General features: G+C 42.2%; 1 protein-coding gene across 1 annotated transcript in view; it reads left to right on the top strand.

Annotated features, from left to right (window-relative positions):
* JARID2 (jumonji and AT-rich interaction domain containing 2) overlaps positions 1-18,166 on the top strand; it is a 209,846-nt gene that overhangs the window by 137,260 nt on the left and 54,420 nt on the right. Inside the window, exon 4 of the mRNA XM_057365340.1 lies at positions 14,299-14,468. Within this exon, the coding sequence (XP_057221323.1) occupies positions 14,299-14,468 (170 nt within the window). The remainder of the gene's footprint in view (positions 1-14,298; positions 14,469-18,166) is intronic.

The raw sequence follows: 18,166 nt of genomic DNA, 5'->3' as shown, positions 1-18,166 counted from the left end.
TTTTATTTGTTGACTTTGTTGACTTAATTCTCACCTTCAAGCTATTAAGATTTCCTTAGTGCTAAGGGCAGTCACTCACACAACCCATTGTGGYTGCATTTGTTTGTTATTTTGAACAGTATCCTGAGCTACTGAACCCATATTTAATATCATTTTAAACCAAGAAAATACTTGAGGGGTTTGTGAAATCCTCTGTGTATTGGTTTACCCGTGGCTCAGTGGTTGGCTGGGTATGAAAAGGATTGCATGTTTTGTCAGATTTCTGCAGTTTKCTAATCAGGCGTGTTGTGGCTGAATTGCCATTCTCTCCTTAGTCATCTGGTCCTCACAGGATTCCCATTTTATTTTCACCTTTTCCTGAACATACTTGACAGCTTTTTGCATTCCCTCATAATGTTTCACTTTCTTTATTGCTCCTGGCCTCACTGCCTTGCTTTCATTTACTGCCCAAGTGTTGTTTCCAATTTTGCTTCTTTGATTCTTGGTGCAATTTTGTGCAGTGTTCTCACCAATTCCCTTTCAAGTGCCCAGCCTTTGAGAACTAAGAGAACTGATGTCAAGTTCATCAAATGTTCACCAGAGGTCCCAGCTGAAGTAATTGCCAATTTTTTGCCTCTCCTGTGTGGGAGCACTCTTGTATTACCTTTTGTACAGCCATGTGGCAAATTGACCTCAGGCCCTCATCTGATTCAACCGGGTGTGGCTGTGCACACACTGTTTTTCATAGGATTTTAATCCTTCTGCCTGCCCTTTTAAATGTCTAATTTCAGCCTGGAAAAGAAATAGAAAAGTGATTTGCCTGAGGACTGCCAGTAAATTACTGASCAAATATTGGCTTAGTGTTGTTGAGGAGGAGAGAAGGTGCTGGGAAGCATCCCAGGGTTTGGGGCAATTTTGGACAGATTTACAAGACTGTGCTTTAGTGATGTGAAGTTTCCTTGGTGAGTGGCCTCCTGYCCCCCAGAGCAAGAGCCACAGGTGACAGGGCTGAGTTCATGCTACTGATGGGCTATGACAGAGGCCGTTTTGACTCCAATGAGGTTTGAGAGATGGGCAGAAACATCAGATCAGAAGCGAGGGGACTCTGTGAAAAAGAGATCTGGAAAGAAGTTTAAGCTTAGGCATTCAGTCTCTTATGGAGGATATAAGGTTGCAGCTAAAATAAAGGCCCAGCGAGGAGCAAGGTGAATGCTAGGGCTGTCATGTTTGAGGCTCGTTGTTGTGGTTCATATTTGAGATGGGATGTCAGAGGTGTAGAGCAGTCTGGTGTGTGTGTGCATGTACAGCAGGAACTACTTGGGTGGCGTGTGGAACTTGTAACACACTGTAGTCAGAGGAAGAGGTGCAGTGCTGCCTGTCACAGAGCAGGTTACTAGCAGGTTAAAGTGGCTGAAGATGGTCTCTTCTTTAAGTGTGAAATAAATTATTAGAGCTTGTTTGGACTAATGGAGATGTTTAGTGCATGTAAAATAACCCTAGGGTTGTTACAAGCATGGGTTCCTGGAAGTTACAAGTGGTCTGCTCTTGAGGCCATTCCTTTACTTCTGCTGCCAGGTGTCCCCTCAGGCTGGGCACAGCTGATCAGTGGCACAGCCTTGTGGCCACACCTTAGGGACAGTTCCATAGAGGCACAGTGCCAGCCAGTGGACTTTACTCATGGGGCACTGAGGAAGTGCTCACTGCCCTTTTATGCAGTGCCATGGTCAGTGGAGGCAGCATTTGGAATGTGATCCTGTCATTTCGATTTTAAATGTTAGTACATTGGGACTTTGCTTGTGATGGTACAGGGAAAAGTAGTGGGTGATCTGCTCATGGGGGCAGAAGTGATGGAAATCAGACCTTTTCATTATTTCAGAAAAACTCTTTAAAAACACCCAAGGTTATCAAGTGAAAAAAGCCACCCAAATTTGTCTTCCTTGCTTGTCTTGGTGGAAACAAGGCTCCTTGTTGCAAAAGGCATTGAAGGAGACCACACTGGCATTGCTGCCAGGCACGTTTTCTGTTAAAATTTTACAGTTCAGTAGCTAATGTGTTTCTCAGTCAGCTTAGGGTGATTTTAATGTGAGCTGCTACTGGAAAAGGCAGTCCTGTTCTTCCCTCTCGTGTGTTCTTGCCACCTCTTTTGTGCCACCACCAGCACTTCTGCGCTGACGAAACCCAGCCCGATAATGTAAAAAACTGAACGTATAAATTAATTTTCAGCTAGACTGACTTTCTTAGCCAGCTGATTATGGGGTCTCAGGAGCTCTAGTGCTTGCATAAGCTGGAACTTGTGGCTGGAGATTCAGGGAAGGACATATACCACACCTTATTTCTGCAGCAGCCTTTGCTGAGATCAGCTTAAACCAAACTGAACGCCCTCATTTAGGGTGGGAAGGTGTAGGTGAGGCAAGGCAGCAGTTGCTGCTCCACAAAGGTGTGGTCCCACTCCCTTTGTCCTCCTCCCACTTGGRCTGTGCCCTACCATTCCTTCCTGGTCAGAGTGCACAATGGGATGCAGAACCAGGAGGAACGTGACCTTCCCCTTCCACTATCAGCAAGCTCTTAGTGTATCTGGGTTGTACCGTCAAATGTCAGGTGTCTGCTGCTCACATACTGCTGCATATCCTGAAAGTGAAATTAAGGAGGGTGTTATTGAAGAAGCACTGATAAATCTCACTCTTCTGGGAACAAAGTCTTCTCAGAGGGAGTGTATTTTTTCACTTCCCGGACCAATCTGTGCTGTGTATGCGCAATTAGCGTGTGTCTGTGTGGGTTTTTTACTATGATTACCTAGTACCAAAATGAACTCAATATGCACCATATCCTTTTACTGGAGTCTCCAGGGGCAGGGGAATGTGACACATGCAACAAGAAGCAAGAGAGTACTGAATACTTACTACTGCAGGTAAAGAAAGAGAGTCTGCAGGGAAGGCTATAGATTGTGGTGGCACAGGAATTGTTACCATAGTTTCCATTCATATCATTAGTTCCCAACTACTTTTTCTGGCATTCAGGAGGAAGAGAAAGACAGCATGCTCTGGCAGTCCAGCCAGCCCCCTCTCATTGGATTTAGCATCCATGTAAAGAAGAGGTTTGAGGTGAATGGCCCCTTTCCTTTTCAGGCCAGTTTGACTGGTAGCAGGATGTGGCATGGCTTGAAAGAAGGCATGAACAGAGTTGCTGGGACAATTGACTGCGTCTGCCTGATTGACTTGCAAGAATGGGCTGTTTGACTCCTGGGGGGGAAGCCTGGAGAGGGTCGTGGTTTGCTTCCAAGAGAAACTCAATGCAAAAAATTACAATGGTGAAGGAAAAGAGACCAAGAAGTAGAGACAGCACCTGCTAAAGATTGTATTTTATCATCAGAGTTTATAAAAGAATAGGATAGGTATAGCATTATGTAATTCAGAATTATGTAAGAATAGTATAGGATTAACATAATGGAATATAGTGATTTTTGTTTCATTTTCTTCCCCTGATAGCTCACTCACATGTTTCTGTTTAGTAATCCTTTTTGGCAAGACAGTGAATGTGACTGATGGGTGTTTTATGCAAAAGTGATCACTTAGCTGCTTATCAGAATAAAGTCTGTGCAGCAGATATAGGATGTCTTGTGTCTCTTTTTTTTTTCCTCACTGTGCGTCTAATTGCTGTAGTTTTCACAAGAGAAATGTCAAGTTCCTGGCAATATCCAGAGGGTAGAGAAGCCTTCTAAAGGCTGTCCCCATGGGAAGTGCAGATATCTGGTTGCAGGTGTGGTTAAATTGAAAACTGCAACCTCGGCAAGAGGTTAAAATGCCCACAACCTACTGACCATGCAGCTTTTATCACTTCCTGCCAGTAGATGGAAAATTTTATTCAAATGGTAGGGATTAATGCAGGGCTTAATTGAACAGGAAGTTTCTCAGCCATTCAGATGATGGCTAAAATGATCCATACACTGTTATTTCTGACATTTCTGCCAGAAGTAATCTGTGGCTGCCTGGCTAGTGCAAGTTGCTTTTAGGGCAAAGGTGAATTATTACTAGAGTTGAGGYACACGTGTTTTTCTGAGATTGGAAAACAAGAATGAAATGGTCTGTAAAACAATTGTTTTAAAAAAGCACAATTGCAGAGAAGGCTGCTCAAAGTGAAAAGACAATTTTCCTTCAGTCGCGTGGCTTTGATCTTGCATCCTCTTGAGTTTTACCAGCTGGTCAAATTACTAGGGAGGGAGCTGCTGATATGTTTGGTATTATTTGGTGTATCATGGAGAACAAAGAGCATCTGCAAATTGATCAGAAGTTTGGGTAGAACACAGGCGTTGCCTGAGTAAAGAAGTTGGAAGCTCAGTCATCTGAACCGTGCTGGTTTTGTTTAATGTCTCGTGCTTGGGAACTGGGAAGTGAACAGGTTTTGCAGATGTCCCTCAGATACCTGAGAACACTGAAATTAATACTAGAAGAATATTGAAGCTGCACAGTGTGTTGTGCTAGAAGTAGCTTTGACTTCTCTGTAATTAAATAGGGGGCAGTGCTCAAGTTTTCCCAAAATAGACGGGTTTTAACATTCTATAGGCTGTCTTTCATAGGGTGGAAAATCTTTTTGTGGGGGTCAAAAACACTTTTGAAAATAATCCAAGGCTGTGGTAGATAACAAAGTTAACGAAGTTGCCTGTCATTTCACCCTCAGACAGCAGCATGGTGTTGAATAGAAGTGAAGTGGAAGGGGACCCCATTTTGTGCCCCTAGGCTTTCCCACACTGACTTTACATGAGTATAAGAAGACTCTGAGGGTTGCTTCTTTCTTCCACCTTCAGTGATTGCCGGGAGCAGGACCTTATCAGGTTCCTTGCCAGTAGGTGGAGAACATGCACATTTTCTGGAATTTGCATCCTCTTTCTAGTATTGGGAAAGGTCCCTATTAGCATGGAGTTCAACCTTGTTTGCTTCCAGCACAAAGGACAGGGTTTGAAGTGAAAAAAATAACTGTTCTTGTGGTTTTCTTCTTGAAGAGAAGTTTGTGGACATAGTACACACGCAAGCATCTGCTAGTGATTATTAAGAACCAAGCAAATGTAAATGAGTTCCTTAATTCTTTTTTTCTGCTGCTGTGATTTTGCACTTTAACTTTCTAGCAAGTGGAGATGCTCTTCTCTGTGCAGTGGCACAGCATAAAATGGCAGACCGGGCCTAAAGTTACTCCTTGGTAATGTTATTTCCCCTTTCTGGTACGCATAGTGGGTTTGGCTCAAGCTGAAAAGTGGGAATCTTGGGTCACACTTCTGGAATAGCGGGGCAACCCTCACCTGGATGCAGGAATCAGAACCCTGGTCTCCGTTTGCCAAGTGCTTTCGTAGGTAGCTATGCTTGGCTGTGCTTGCAGGGGGCACTCTGGTGAGTAGGACCAAGTAGCAGCCAGAGATGAGGAATGCTGCAGAAGAGGGATGGCTCCAGAGCAAGGTCACAGGAGCAAAAGTACGCTGTGCAAGCGTGGGAGCGTGGAGAGAAGTCAGAAGCTGTTGTAGCTTTTATGGTACTGCTGAAATCAGTGCTCATCACCTGGTGCTTGGTTCTGCTTCCCACCAATGGGAATAGCATTCCTGCTGTTGCTTAGTCCCGAAAAGTCAACTTGTCTTTCCAGTATCATAAAGTGTCTCAGAAGGAGCAATCCCTACAGCATGCATAGCCCAAACAGCAGCAAGGACAGAGATGGATCCAGGACACAGCCCCCTCCAAATGGACTTATGGAATACATTCCTATTCTTTATTCCTTCTGAGTGAGGCTGTTTGTGCATTACTAAGCACCTTTGTAGCTTTTGTGAGCATATCTGTGCTGGCCCAGCTGAATGCTGTGGTATTGAGGGTGTCAGCAATTTGGGAGGAGCATTTGTAGGACTCAGCGTCAGCAGTGTTGTGTTTAGATTTATTCCCATGTGGACTGATGAATTTGAAGGCTTAGCCTGGGTGGGTGGCTTTATGCAACGTGCAATATGGCTGCAGTGTAGACACAGCTGGAGTACAACTTGGAGCAGTCAAAGGTTGAAGTGCCAGTGCTTGTGTTCTTAGACTAGAAATGAAGCTACTCCAAAATGGGAATTTTTAAGAATTGTTGCAGGACAAAGGAAGGGTGGCACCAACTGTCTCCAGTATTCAGAAGGATCTCTTCTGCCATCTATTGCCGTGTACAGCTCACCACATGCCTGTATGGAGAGGAAAAAATTTTGTCCAGTCTCAGGTGGTACAGCCCAGCAGAAAGTAGATTTAAAAGAGTTATTGTCTTTCTGATTGTCCTGATCCTACACTTACTAACAGAGGAATAAGGCTTTGGTCCTGGATTTTTGGCCAGTCTGTAGGACAGTTGCTGTAGTGTGATCTGATGACAAAGGCTGTAAGAAAACAGCTTCTTGGGAGCTTAACTCAGTTGCCATATCATCATTTGGGCACTCTCCCACTGCTTTTTCTCCCTGGGCTGCAGCTGATAAACCCTCCTGTACTTACCACAGCCACTGGCACATGGGTTGGGTGGAAGAGTTTGAGTATTTGATGGTCATTAATGTCCATCCATTAATGCTGGAATCTGAGCTTGGAAGCATGCCACTGTTGAAATATTTGAAGGTAGATGTTTGGTTTTGTAGTTTGTGTTGTGCTGGAGTTGCACCTTGTAACTCAGAGTTCTGTTTTGGTTTAAGTGTGATGAGAGATTGTGCCCCTGCCTGCAGTGCTGCAGTGATGCAAATTGTGTTTGATTAGCATGGACTGTTCTTGCATCAAGTCCAGTTGCAACAGTAGGATGAGAGGAGACCCCTGCCCCTGGAGAAGGTCTGCAACTTTGATCATGCTTTTGGTTTTCTGGATTGTTTCTTGCTCCTCTTTGCTTCCCTGTATCCTGAAGTCTGTGAAGGGCACTTAAGTTCACACTGGGAAATCCTAGTACAGTGTAAAGGTAGTGTCAAAATTCCCTGACCACCATGAATGTTTCAGGGCAAAAACCCAGGGCATTTACTACGCAGTGTGATTTAGCCCTTTCAAGGTTATCTAGACTACTGAAACACCTGAACTTACTGAATCCCTAGGTGAAATCTGAATGCAATTCTATAACTTCTACTGTAAATTAAACTGTCTAGTATGGACCTCAGTCTAGCAGGCAAGTTCTCCATAACTGTGTCCTTGTGGCTGCTTGTATATGTGATGTGGAATACATTCAAGGCTCTTTTAGGGTGGCTGGAGTAGTCCAGTTCCTCCACAGTTAAAGAGGTGGTAAAGAGTTCCCAGCAGCTTTCAAGAGCTCCCCCTTTGCCCAGTGCTGTCTTGTGTGCTGTTTGAACAGCAAGTTGTTTTGCTTAACAGGTACAAGTGTCTCTGCTAAACTGCATGGCATCAGGTGGGTTTGGAGACTGCAAGCACCTTCTTGTAATCAGTGAGCATTGTCAGGAAAAGCAGGCGGTTCCAGAATTAATGATAATTGGAGCAAGTTTTAGCAAAAAAAAACAACTTTGTGTCTAGCTGTATTTTGAACTAGTTATGGAGCATATGGATTAGCTTAATTATCATTCATTAAATGCCATTCCCAAGAACCTTTCTATTGTCAACAAGAGAGGAGGTTCTCAGAAACCGAACAGTTTCCCATTTAAAAAAAAAACACACGCATAAAGAAATCTCAAAGGAAAATGTGCATCTATTCATTGCAGTTAAAGTTTTACAGCAAGAAGTGTTTTTTACACCAATGTGCCCAGTTAGGCTCAACAATCAAGGACTGAATAGAGATGGACTTCATAGTGGACTTTGATTGGATCACTTGAAAATTTAAGGCTAGTTTAATATCATGTTAATTTAGGCCCAATTTCGATTTGCTGGACCACAGAAGGTAAAAAAGATTGAGTGAATAAAGGTCTTAGTAAAAAAATCTTCTGAAAAACATTGCATTCAGCCTTGCTGGAATGTTTAATTTACTGAAAAGTAACCCAGATTATTTTAATCATGACAGGATTAAGAATTACGCTTTTACCTGGTAATACAGGTCTAGATTGTGTCTTGGATTACATTATCTTGCAAATTCTTTTGAAGGAGGCACATCTGAAAGTGAACTCATGCCTTGCACTGGTTTGCACTTGACATGTGCATGGATGGGAGCAACCAGGTCTCTTAAATTCTGGTTCCTTCCTGGCACAAACAGGCGTGGAGACGCCGATGCTGATTGAATCTCAGTTTCCACTACTGCAGACTTGCTGGCAGTAGCGACAGAAGAGTGTTATCAAAGGGCCAACAGATACCACAAATACAGGCACAGAACACTGTCACAGTAGCTTAGGGGCATGTGGGACAGGAAATGCAGTTCAAAGGACTCCTTTGCACGCCTGCTCTTTTGCTCTTGGTGTGATGCCATTTATTCACCTGACAGCGTAGCTTGGGACACAGTGGTGGCAGAGGTGTGTGAGTACAGACAGAAACTGCCTCGTGCCCCCAAAGTCAACACAGGCACTCAGGTGTGCTCCAGGGAAAGCCAAAAGATCTTGTGTTCTGAGGGCAATTTTTCCCACCCCATTTTTTTTTATTATCCAGATGTTTACTTTCATGGTTGGGGGGGAGAAAAGTATGTGTTTCATGTAAGTGTTGGCATTGCTGATGTAGACAGCTTGTTGGGTTGAAGTTTAGAGCCCTGTTTACGTGAACTGGTGGTCTTTTCTAGAAGGTTACTGTTGGGAAGGAATGTCTTAGTCTGAGGATCGAAAGGGTAAAATGTAGCTTAGCCATGCTTCCTGCTGGCACATGTGATAGTGATAAAGATTTCCTGGTTGTTCCATGAAAAATGATACCTCCAGCAAAAAGTTTCACATGCTCATCTTGGGCTTGCCCAGAAGTGCCTGTCACATGGTAGRTTTTGTTTGAGGTGAAAATTACACACTTGATAATCATCTGATTTCCAGGAGACACCTGGCTATTAAAGCCTAAATTACTTCATTTTTTTATTTTCAAATGAGGTCAGAACATTTCTGCAGCCTGTCACGTTCAGGTAAGTTTACCTTCCTAAACCACACGCACAAGTGAATGTTTCTGTACAGACTTGCTGTGTGCCAGACCGAGYGCCGTGTTGTAAGGTGCAGTTACACAATTTACGTATTTGGTTTATCAGCTCTGATGAAACCAAAAGATAGTACACTTGAAACCTGATCGAGATCAGAGGTGCAGAGCCAAATAAATCTCAGAGATAAGTATTTYAGTGCCAGCAAAGTGTCATAGCAAGGAAGTAAATAACCCAGGTACACAGCAGAGGGGAAGCTGTAATGATGTTACCAGAGTGGTCAGACAAAATTTGTGAGGTAGAGTGCCCAACCATGCCAGAGCYTCCACTTAATTGCTGAGTGACAAGCACATTGCATTGAGAAGGAAAATGGGAGTTAATCACAAAACTGTACCTCTCAAGCAGCTACTTCAGCTRTGGTTCCTATAGCATTTGGAAAAACTAACTCCTTGTGCTGTTACCTAGAAAAAGGAAATAACAGGCTGCAGAAAAGCAGGAAAAGACAAAAGCAAAAGTGGAGTTCAAGAAGTCAGTGAAAGGTAATGAGACCAAACAGCAAAGACATATTGTAGCACATACTAAGCAGGAAGATTTGTGAAAACATGCGGATTGCTGRAGATTAGAGAACATTTGCAGAAGGTAGCTTGTTTTGCAAATCGCTTCCCAGCTGAAATGCTTAGATATGAGAATAGCCTCTCAAACCCAGAAATTTCTTTACATAAGTTAGTATGAATGCTAATACATTACAAATCTGATTGCGCATATTTGTTTTTGTGTGTTTTATGGTACTTATGCTTTGTTTTCGTTTAGGAGTTATRGAGTAATAAACTGAAAAGAGTCAGATTTTTGTACCGATGTACAACTGAATCTCACATACTGATGGTTTATTACTTGATTTGTAGCTAGCACAACCTTCTAGCAGTGTTGTATAGAATATTAATGTCTACTAAATTTAACAAAGACTGCCACTACTAGCCTGAGCTTTGTTTTGTGAAGAAAAGACCTCCTTTGTGTATTAAGAATTTTTTCCTAAATGTGAACCTTTTTACACGCTGAAGGAATGGTGCTAAAATATTCTATTTTAAAAGACATTCTGAAGCATTTTTAATTAACACAAGCTATATCGTTTCAATTATAAAGAATGCAATTTGCTTAAAATATWCAACTAAAAATCAATTCTAGTTCAGAAAAGCTTCAGAAAGTGTATTTTGTGCTGGGAGAGAAATGTTTTGTAGCCTAGTCTGAGTTTTTGTAATCAGGATATTTTTGCTGTGGAGTTCTAGTCTCTGGCTGAAACTTATTTTCTTGAGACGTAAACATTCAGTTCAGTAGATGAGAAGTGTACCCAAAGGAGGTGAGACTTCCTCAGGCTGAGGCTTTTTTGAACTTTGTGTCACAGGTATGCGTTTAAAGTCTCTCAAAAGCAGTAGAAGGAAAATAACATTCTGTTGAGAGAAGGTGGTTTGCTGTTTATTTTTAAATAGTCTAGATATTTCTGGCTGCGTGTTGGGTGTTCGCATGACGTTTAGATGTGGTATTATTTTGAGTTCATTCCTCATCCYTTTCCGTCTTGCGAAGTTTTTTCTGCTTGCGCATTTATAAGCCTTACATAGTGTGTACCCTTTCACTGAGGRCAAAGTAAGCAATTTATTTTGAGGACGGAAACAGGATTTTTTTTGTTCTTTCTGCCGCTCATGCCAATCTGTCTGTTGTTGCCAAATGCACGCTAAATAGGTCGTTCCAGTAGAAATKCTTGCATTAAGAAGCAAAGAGCAAAGCTATGTTGGTGGTGTTAAGCATTTGAACAATCATGGATTCATCTAGATTGGAAAGACCTTTAAGATCATAGACTCCAACCATTAACCTAGCACTGCCARGTCCACCCATGTCCTTAAGTGCCACATCCATGTGTCTTTTTAATGCCTTCTGAAATGGTCACTGAACCACTTCTCTGGGCAGACTGTCCCAGTGCTTTGCAACCCTTTCTGTGAAGAAACTTTTACTGATATTCAATCTAAACATCCCCTGGCACAACTTACCATGTTGTGGCCATTACCTCTGTCACTTGTTACCTGGGAGAAGAGACTGACCCCCACCTGGCGATACCCTCCTTTCAGAAGTATTGGAGAGCAATAAGATGTTTCCCCTGAGCCTCCTTCTCTCCAGGCTGAAAAACSTCAGCCCCCTCAGCTCTTCCTCATTGGTCTTGTGTTCCTGACCCTTCACTGGCTCCACTGCCCTTCTCTGSATCTGCTCCAGCCCCTCAATGTCTTTCTTGTAGTGAGAGGCCCAAAACTGGACAAGGATTCAAGATGTGGCTTTACCAGTGCTGAGTACAGGAGGACAATCACTGCCCCTGTCCCACAGTTTCTAAATTTCAAATAGGGACCATCATGCACACACAGTGTCTTTCTAAGGACTTTTATCACTTCTGTTCTTCCTTGCTCAGAAGTGGTGTGTGAGTAGGACTTGCTATGCTTGGTCCCATGTAACTGTAGCCAAGAAGGAGGGTACAGTCCTTTGGCAGCAGCTTCACWCTCAGATTGGATTAGGTGTAATGTGAAACCACACCTAAAATAATTGCTTTTATGCTGCTAGAGGTTTTCATGGGGACATACAAGTGTATTAAGGTGCATACATACCGTCACAAGGAAACAGTTTTGTTTGTTGCCAGTGTTTTGAAATATGTGTGTTTTTCTTTTGCTGGCCCACTTTTGAAACTGGTCATGTTTACATAAATTTGAAGCCAAGGCTGCTTCAGAACGTGAATTTTACTTCATAATCTTGATTTCTCGTCCCAGTATGCTGTGGTTACAGAATAGTTTATTTCTTGCTCAGAGCTCACTCTGTATGCACTCTCAGGCACTGAAATAGAAGCCTGTGGAGCGTGCACCTATCCATGCAGGGAATAATAGCTGTTGCAGAAACCTAAAGAATGCTGCAGTCATTAAAGAGTGCCTTCATTTACTAGTGTTCATAAATTGAATCAGTGCTATTTACAGCCTGTAACTGCTGGTGGTTTTAATAAAAGATGGATATTTCACAAGGAGGCCTGATTTTGGGTTTTTTTTTTTTTTTTTATTTCACATCTATGCCGAACTTGCACGTCATTCCCTAATCCTCTTTCAGTCCTCTGGGGACCGATAATAGGAATACTGCAAACTGACGTGGATGATACTTGAAGCAAAGGGTTAATTTTGAACCATGAAACAGGCTTAACCTTTACTTTTTGGGGTGGTGGTTCACTTCCTTGATCATTGATCACATGAGATTTAAGCAGGTAGAGAGATGCAGAGAGTRGGTGGGTGAATGTTTTTTAATAGCCTGGCTGATGATGCACATCAATGGGGAAAAATAGCTGTGCAGAAAGCCAGGATGCTTGCTAGCCTTTATAGTCTGTTTTTTTTTGCCGAGAGAGCATATGTTTTGTGCATAACAGAAGCCAACACAACGTGTTTTTCTCTGCCTGCATGTATGGTTTTGGTGATAGAAATGTAGTTGCTTGAAATTTAAATCCCATTCATMCTGCACAGGAGTCCTAAGTCTGCTTGTAGGGATGGGGCTTTGCAAAGCAATCTGAGTAATTTTGGGAGATACAGGCAGATCTATACAAGACCTTCATTCTGGAAAGATAATTGTTCATAGATATGCAGAAATATATGTGTTAAATAGTATTGTAGTTCCAGTTCACAAATTACAAGCACTATCAATTACAAGTTCACAAATTATAAGTGATTAAAAAAATTGTAAACACCAGGTTGTTTTTGCCATGGAGGAGATAAAAATAATCAGTAAGAATGGCTGGTATGTTTTGTTGTTCGGGGCAGTGGGGKTTGGATAGTGAGGACATGGACAATTTTATGCAGAGTTTAGGGARAAAACTGCTGAATGTTACTTTTACTCTCTGTTATTAGGGGACATGTATATTCATACAAACACTTCTGGGATTTAATTTTMTTTTTTGCTACCTTAGTGACAAGATTGCAGAAGTTTTAAATGCGATAACAAACCTCTTGTTACCCAAATATTKGAGGTTAATACCCGTGAAAAAGAAGAGGCTTGCCAATTATGCATTTCATCCATACTGAACGATAACTGTGCTTTCCTTAAGTCACAACAATCAAGGCTGCCGTGAAGTGACAAGACCTGGGCTTCCCTTCAATGTTATTTGATATGTTTCACTTTGACATTATGTAAATACTCTGCTATTAGGAAAGAAAATGACATAAAATTGCATCCTTTCTCAACAAGGTTTTACGTTCTTTCTGTAGCTTCTCTCCTTTTTGAAGCTGTAATAAAGATCATAATTAGAATCCCAGTTGCTTAAGTGAGAAATTAGCATGTTCTTATATGCTGAGCTGAGCCAGGTTCCCAGCGAGACCCCCTCCGGGTATCTGTCCTGCCCCAAAGTGCTTTYCCTAATACCAATTTACGTTCTAGACATATTAAAGAAAATCATATTCATTGGTACCTAGCAGTTAATCAGAGCCTTCAGACAGGCTTGAAATAATTTGCAGCCTGCTGCCAAAACCACCTGCAGCCATTCATTTCCCACAGCCGCACCCGGGCGTGCTCTGAAACGAATCAGAGTGTCAGTCCATTGCCCAGTACCAGGGCTGAACAAATTCACTCCACRCACGTCCCTCATTCTTACAAATTTATCCCAAATCCTACTTAACTCTACTGCTGACCTCCTAGCTTACTGTTTTCTGGGCTGTGGCGAAGCAAACAAAAATCTTAAGTGTTTTGACCTGGTGTTTTTCTGTCAAAAAGATCTTTTCCTAATGGTTTTGATTTGTTTTTTTAGAACTGCGCACAAATATATATACCTTATCTATTAATACTGTTTTACTATGGAAATAAGATTCTAGCAGATTGGAATAAATTAAAAYCTTAATGGGGCTAAAAGAAACCTAATTTGTAAATAATTTAAAACCAGAAAGCAATGAGCACTAACACTTAACAAAAAAGGGACATTTTTGTGGTGCAAAATACAGATTTAATTTCCAAATAAGTGAATGGTAAACTGTAATTGTATCATGTACAAGAAGACAYGCAGAACATATGAAATAGTAGTCACAGATTTTACAGTCAAGATGTTCCCTTTCTGTTTYTCCAAATTGTAGCAGAAGATACCAAAGGGTAAAACAAATAAAATACTGTCTTCATAATTGACCCAGCTAGGGATTTGGTATTGATGGGACATGCATTCAGATCTCTCTCTCTCTCTCTCTCTTCTAAATGGTGAATTTTTATATTTTAGCATATCCAGCAAGTTCTGTCTAACATGTTTGTGATGTGCTCTTGTTTCCACAGGCCAAGGCTGCAAGCACAAAGGAAGTTTGCTCAATCCCAGCCAAACAGTCCCAGCACAACTCCAATAAAGATAGTGGAGCCGTTGTTACCCCCTCCAGCCACTCAGATTTCTGACCTCTCCAAAAGGAAGCCCAAGACAGAAGATTTTCTCACTTTCCTCTGTCTTCGAGGTAAGTGTCTGGCAGCAGCCCTGGGGCACAGTCTCATTCACAGAAGGAGCTGTAGCTTTGCACACTGAGCAGCAGCCAGACAAATGTACTGGTGCTGCGCTTGAACGTATTGTGTGTATTTCAACCCGCAGCAATTTGACTGTATCTGCAGYAGGAGCATTCGAGTTCATGGTTTTGAAGATCATAAAATGAGGCTGGTAATAGTGCAAAAAGAAATTTCTTTTATGYTTGGCTCTCTGTTATCCTGAATGGGTTTTTGTCTAGCTCTCTTAAGTCCTCCCCATCCTCCTTTGTTTTGTCTCACTATAAACTGAAGAAGTGCTTAACTTGCCTGAGTACTTGTTCCTGAAAGAGGAGAAAATCTGCTTGGAAATTCCCCTTCTCTACCTTCTCACTGTCCTTTATTGTTCAGCCTGAGTGAGGCTTTTAATCTGACAGTGGGTGGAGGGGTTGCCATTGTTCTTGTCTGCCTCAGGAGCTGGATTGTTCCTGTGGTGATAATTAAAATAGGTGAGCTCTTCCTCAGCAACCCAGGCACCTGAAATTTGTGGAGTGAGAGACCCGAATTACTTCTCAGTAACAGGTCCCTGAGCCTGGCTGGAGCTGTGTGGTGTGTTTGGGATCAATAGGCTGTGTGTCTGCAAGCTTGCACATCAGCCTTGGGGGGCCTGAGTGTGAGGTACAGCTCACTGTCTAGATGGAGCTAGAGAAGGAGGTGTTACTYGAGTGGTCATTTTTCTTAAGATTTTCTATTACCCTGTGTCCCGAGTAGTGTACTGAAGATAGCATCTTTCAGTTTAATGCCCCAATTATTACTTTATCTCTTGCAGTATGTTTCTCTGTAGGTGCATCCCTGTCTCTTTAGTTAGTCCCTGCTCCATCCTCTGTGCTGGAATGATGCCTCTTCCTGGTTGTGGTGTCCCATTACCTGCTGAGAGGGTGTGCATTTATTACCGACAGGGCTTGTCTGCAAAAGTCTTACCTTAGTGGATTGAATCATTCAAAGCTTGTGTTTCACTTCCTCTTTCTTGAGTCTCTGGCCCATCTGTGGGCAGCAGTGATCAACACCACCCGTAGCTTTCTGCTGAGGTTTTCTCACCTTAATTCAGTGTGGTTTGATTCCTTTTTTGTTCTCTTCTGTGAGATTTTAGGTTAGTGGTACCTTTAGACTGGTTGCTAATTTATCCATCTTGATTCACATCCAGTTGGGACCTCTGGTAAAGCAGGTGGGTGGAGATAGAGGAGAGTRTTTTGCTAGCTTTTGTGTTTGTTTAAAGGATGGAGAGGAGCAGAATCTAATGAAGTTTAAAGTGGCATCACGGTCCTCTGAAATTTAATGTGTGGAAATGTATTTCTAATTTAGTGTGCTGTGAGGTTGATCAGTGTGTTGGCAGCGTGTCACTGCAGTGATCTGGGCCAACTGCCACTGTTGTTGGTGGGAAGAGTCAGATGGGGGCTGTGTGTGTGTGTCTGTGTGTGAGCACACATGGCTGCATTCACACACTTGTTTCCACCGCTTGCTAACTAAGCATGTGTTATTTATAGCTTTGAAGGCACTTGCACTTATCAAAAGGCAACCTGTGTGGGGGTGTCACTTATCTCCATTTTTATTTCTTGCTCTCTTTGCATTCTGGTTTAACAATGCAAATGGGAAGCACGGGTGCTTTAGTCCTATTCCAGTGCTTCATGTTGTTGTTTTTAATTATTTAATTTTTAAATTTCAATCAATGGCTGCTTAGCTCTTGCACCTGTAATTTTCTTCTTTGTTATTCATCTGTGGCGTAATTGATGTTTTGTACTGTCAATTAAGAACTCACAATTCATTTCYAATTTCTTCAGTATGCAGGAGTACTCGTACATTTCTGACAACACATGCGTTCAGACAGCAAGATCCCAATTGCAATTATGTTAAAAACCACGAGGGAAGGTCTGCTCTSAGTGCCACACATGGCATGTTCTTGGTCTGCTTAAACAGTCAAGCAAAATAGAAGGGTAAAGCTGTCAGCTTTTGTGTTTCAGCACCCCCACAAGCTTATTACTCGATCACCCCTGTATAAAACATCAAAAGAGCCAGTTAAAAAAAGGTGGGGGAATCTTCTTGGACATCTGCTATCTGGGTCCTTCTCTGGAGGAGCAGGAGAGTGCGTTGCTTTGGAGGGAGGAGTGGATTATTCAGACTTGTGTTAGCATGGTTCTGGCTTCTGTGCTTGAAATGCYGTGTCCTTCAAGAGGTCTTGGCTGCCTGAGGTTGTGTCCTTTTGGCCTCTGAGAATGTTTTGCTCCAGCTGGTTGTCTCTTTAGAGGTGTCCATTTCAAAAAACGGAGAGGGAAGCTGGTTCTTAGTAGGCTGGCAGGGAGTTCATGTAGCAGCGTGCTGGTACATCCAGYTCCAGAAAGGTCCCACAAGTGACTCTCCAGGGCACTGCAGGCTTAGTTTGGTGCYACTCTTCTGATGGTGCCTAGTGAGCTCAGAGAGGCCCAGCAGCTTTCTAAGACMCTATGTAGGGAAGACTTGGGATTTTTTGGAAGGGTTTATTTTTATTTGGGACCTCCATGTTATTATTTATTGAAGTGTTGAGGCATTCAGAATTGTTTGCATGCTGTGACAGGTGGTTGTTCTGACTTATCTCCAGCTGCATGTGTCCAGGCTTCGCTCTTTGCGGTTTTGAAATGCGACCTGCAATTGCATGGAACTAAGAGCACATTCACAGGGTTGAAATTAAGCACTTTGAAAATTTTAAGTGTATTAGTGATAAGATCCAGGACAGTGAATCACCAAGTTTGTTTATTAAAAAAAAAAAAAAAAAAGTTAAGGCTATATTGGGTCCTAGTCCTTCAAAATGTTTTGGTGATACAGTCCCTGCATTCATGATCAAAGCCTTTTTTGAAGCCTTTTTTGAGTCTCTTCCAGGACTGGTGGGAAGGCAGCTCAGTGGTCTTCTCTGTCCATGTCCCACCATACCCAGCAGTGCTGTCAGAAGCACAGCGTAAATTTGTCACACCACAGAGTCATGAATCAGTAAGGGTGTAAAAGACCTTCAAGATCACMAAGTCCAACCTTTGACTGGATTCAACCATGAATCCACATGTCAGTGTGTATTTTCATTTTCTGTTTTCAAACAGAGACATTTTAGAATCCCTCCACCACTGCAGGTTCAGTCTTCATTGCTCTTGAGGGGTTTATTTTGAGCGGGAGCAGCTGAATTCTGTCAGTGAAGCTGCAATACTATCATGCTACAGTGTGGAAGAAAGGCCCTTGACAAACATAAGGTCCATACTTAGGAGAAAAAGTGCCACTTACCTGTCCTGCTATGTGTAAGAGAATCTAATGATTCAAAGAATTTTAAGTCCCCTCCACTTCATTAGCATCCTGTAATTTCAAAGGGAAATAATTTAACCAAGATGACCTGCTTGGTTTCATTATCCAGAACACTAAGGCTTTAGACATATTTTTAATTAGTTTGTTTTTCAAACTCTTGGTTTGCTAATATGCTGTACTAATTACTTCTTAAAAGGTAAGTGGAGCACAATGAAAAAGCTGTAACAGTTGATGAATATCTGAGCAGCCTGGAATACATTTCTAAACTGACCAAACTTGGCAAGGCTCCTCTGCTTTCTATTATTTTAAAATCCTCCTTTTAAAAAAATTGGTGGGCTTTTGGTTTTATTTTTTGTTCATTTGTTTGTTTTGTGGTGGG

Source organism: Malurus melanocephalus, unplaced genomic scaffold (assembly GCF_030028575.1).
Source record: "Malurus melanocephalus ecotype Western Australia unplaced genomic scaffold, MMel_1.1 scaffold_51, whole genome shotgun sequence".
NCBI lineage: Eukaryota > Metazoa > Chordata > Aves > Passeriformes > Maluridae > Malurus > Malurus melanocephalus.
Note: the sequence above shows the minus strand (reverse complement) of the source record. Positions and strands in the feature narration are given on the sequence as shown.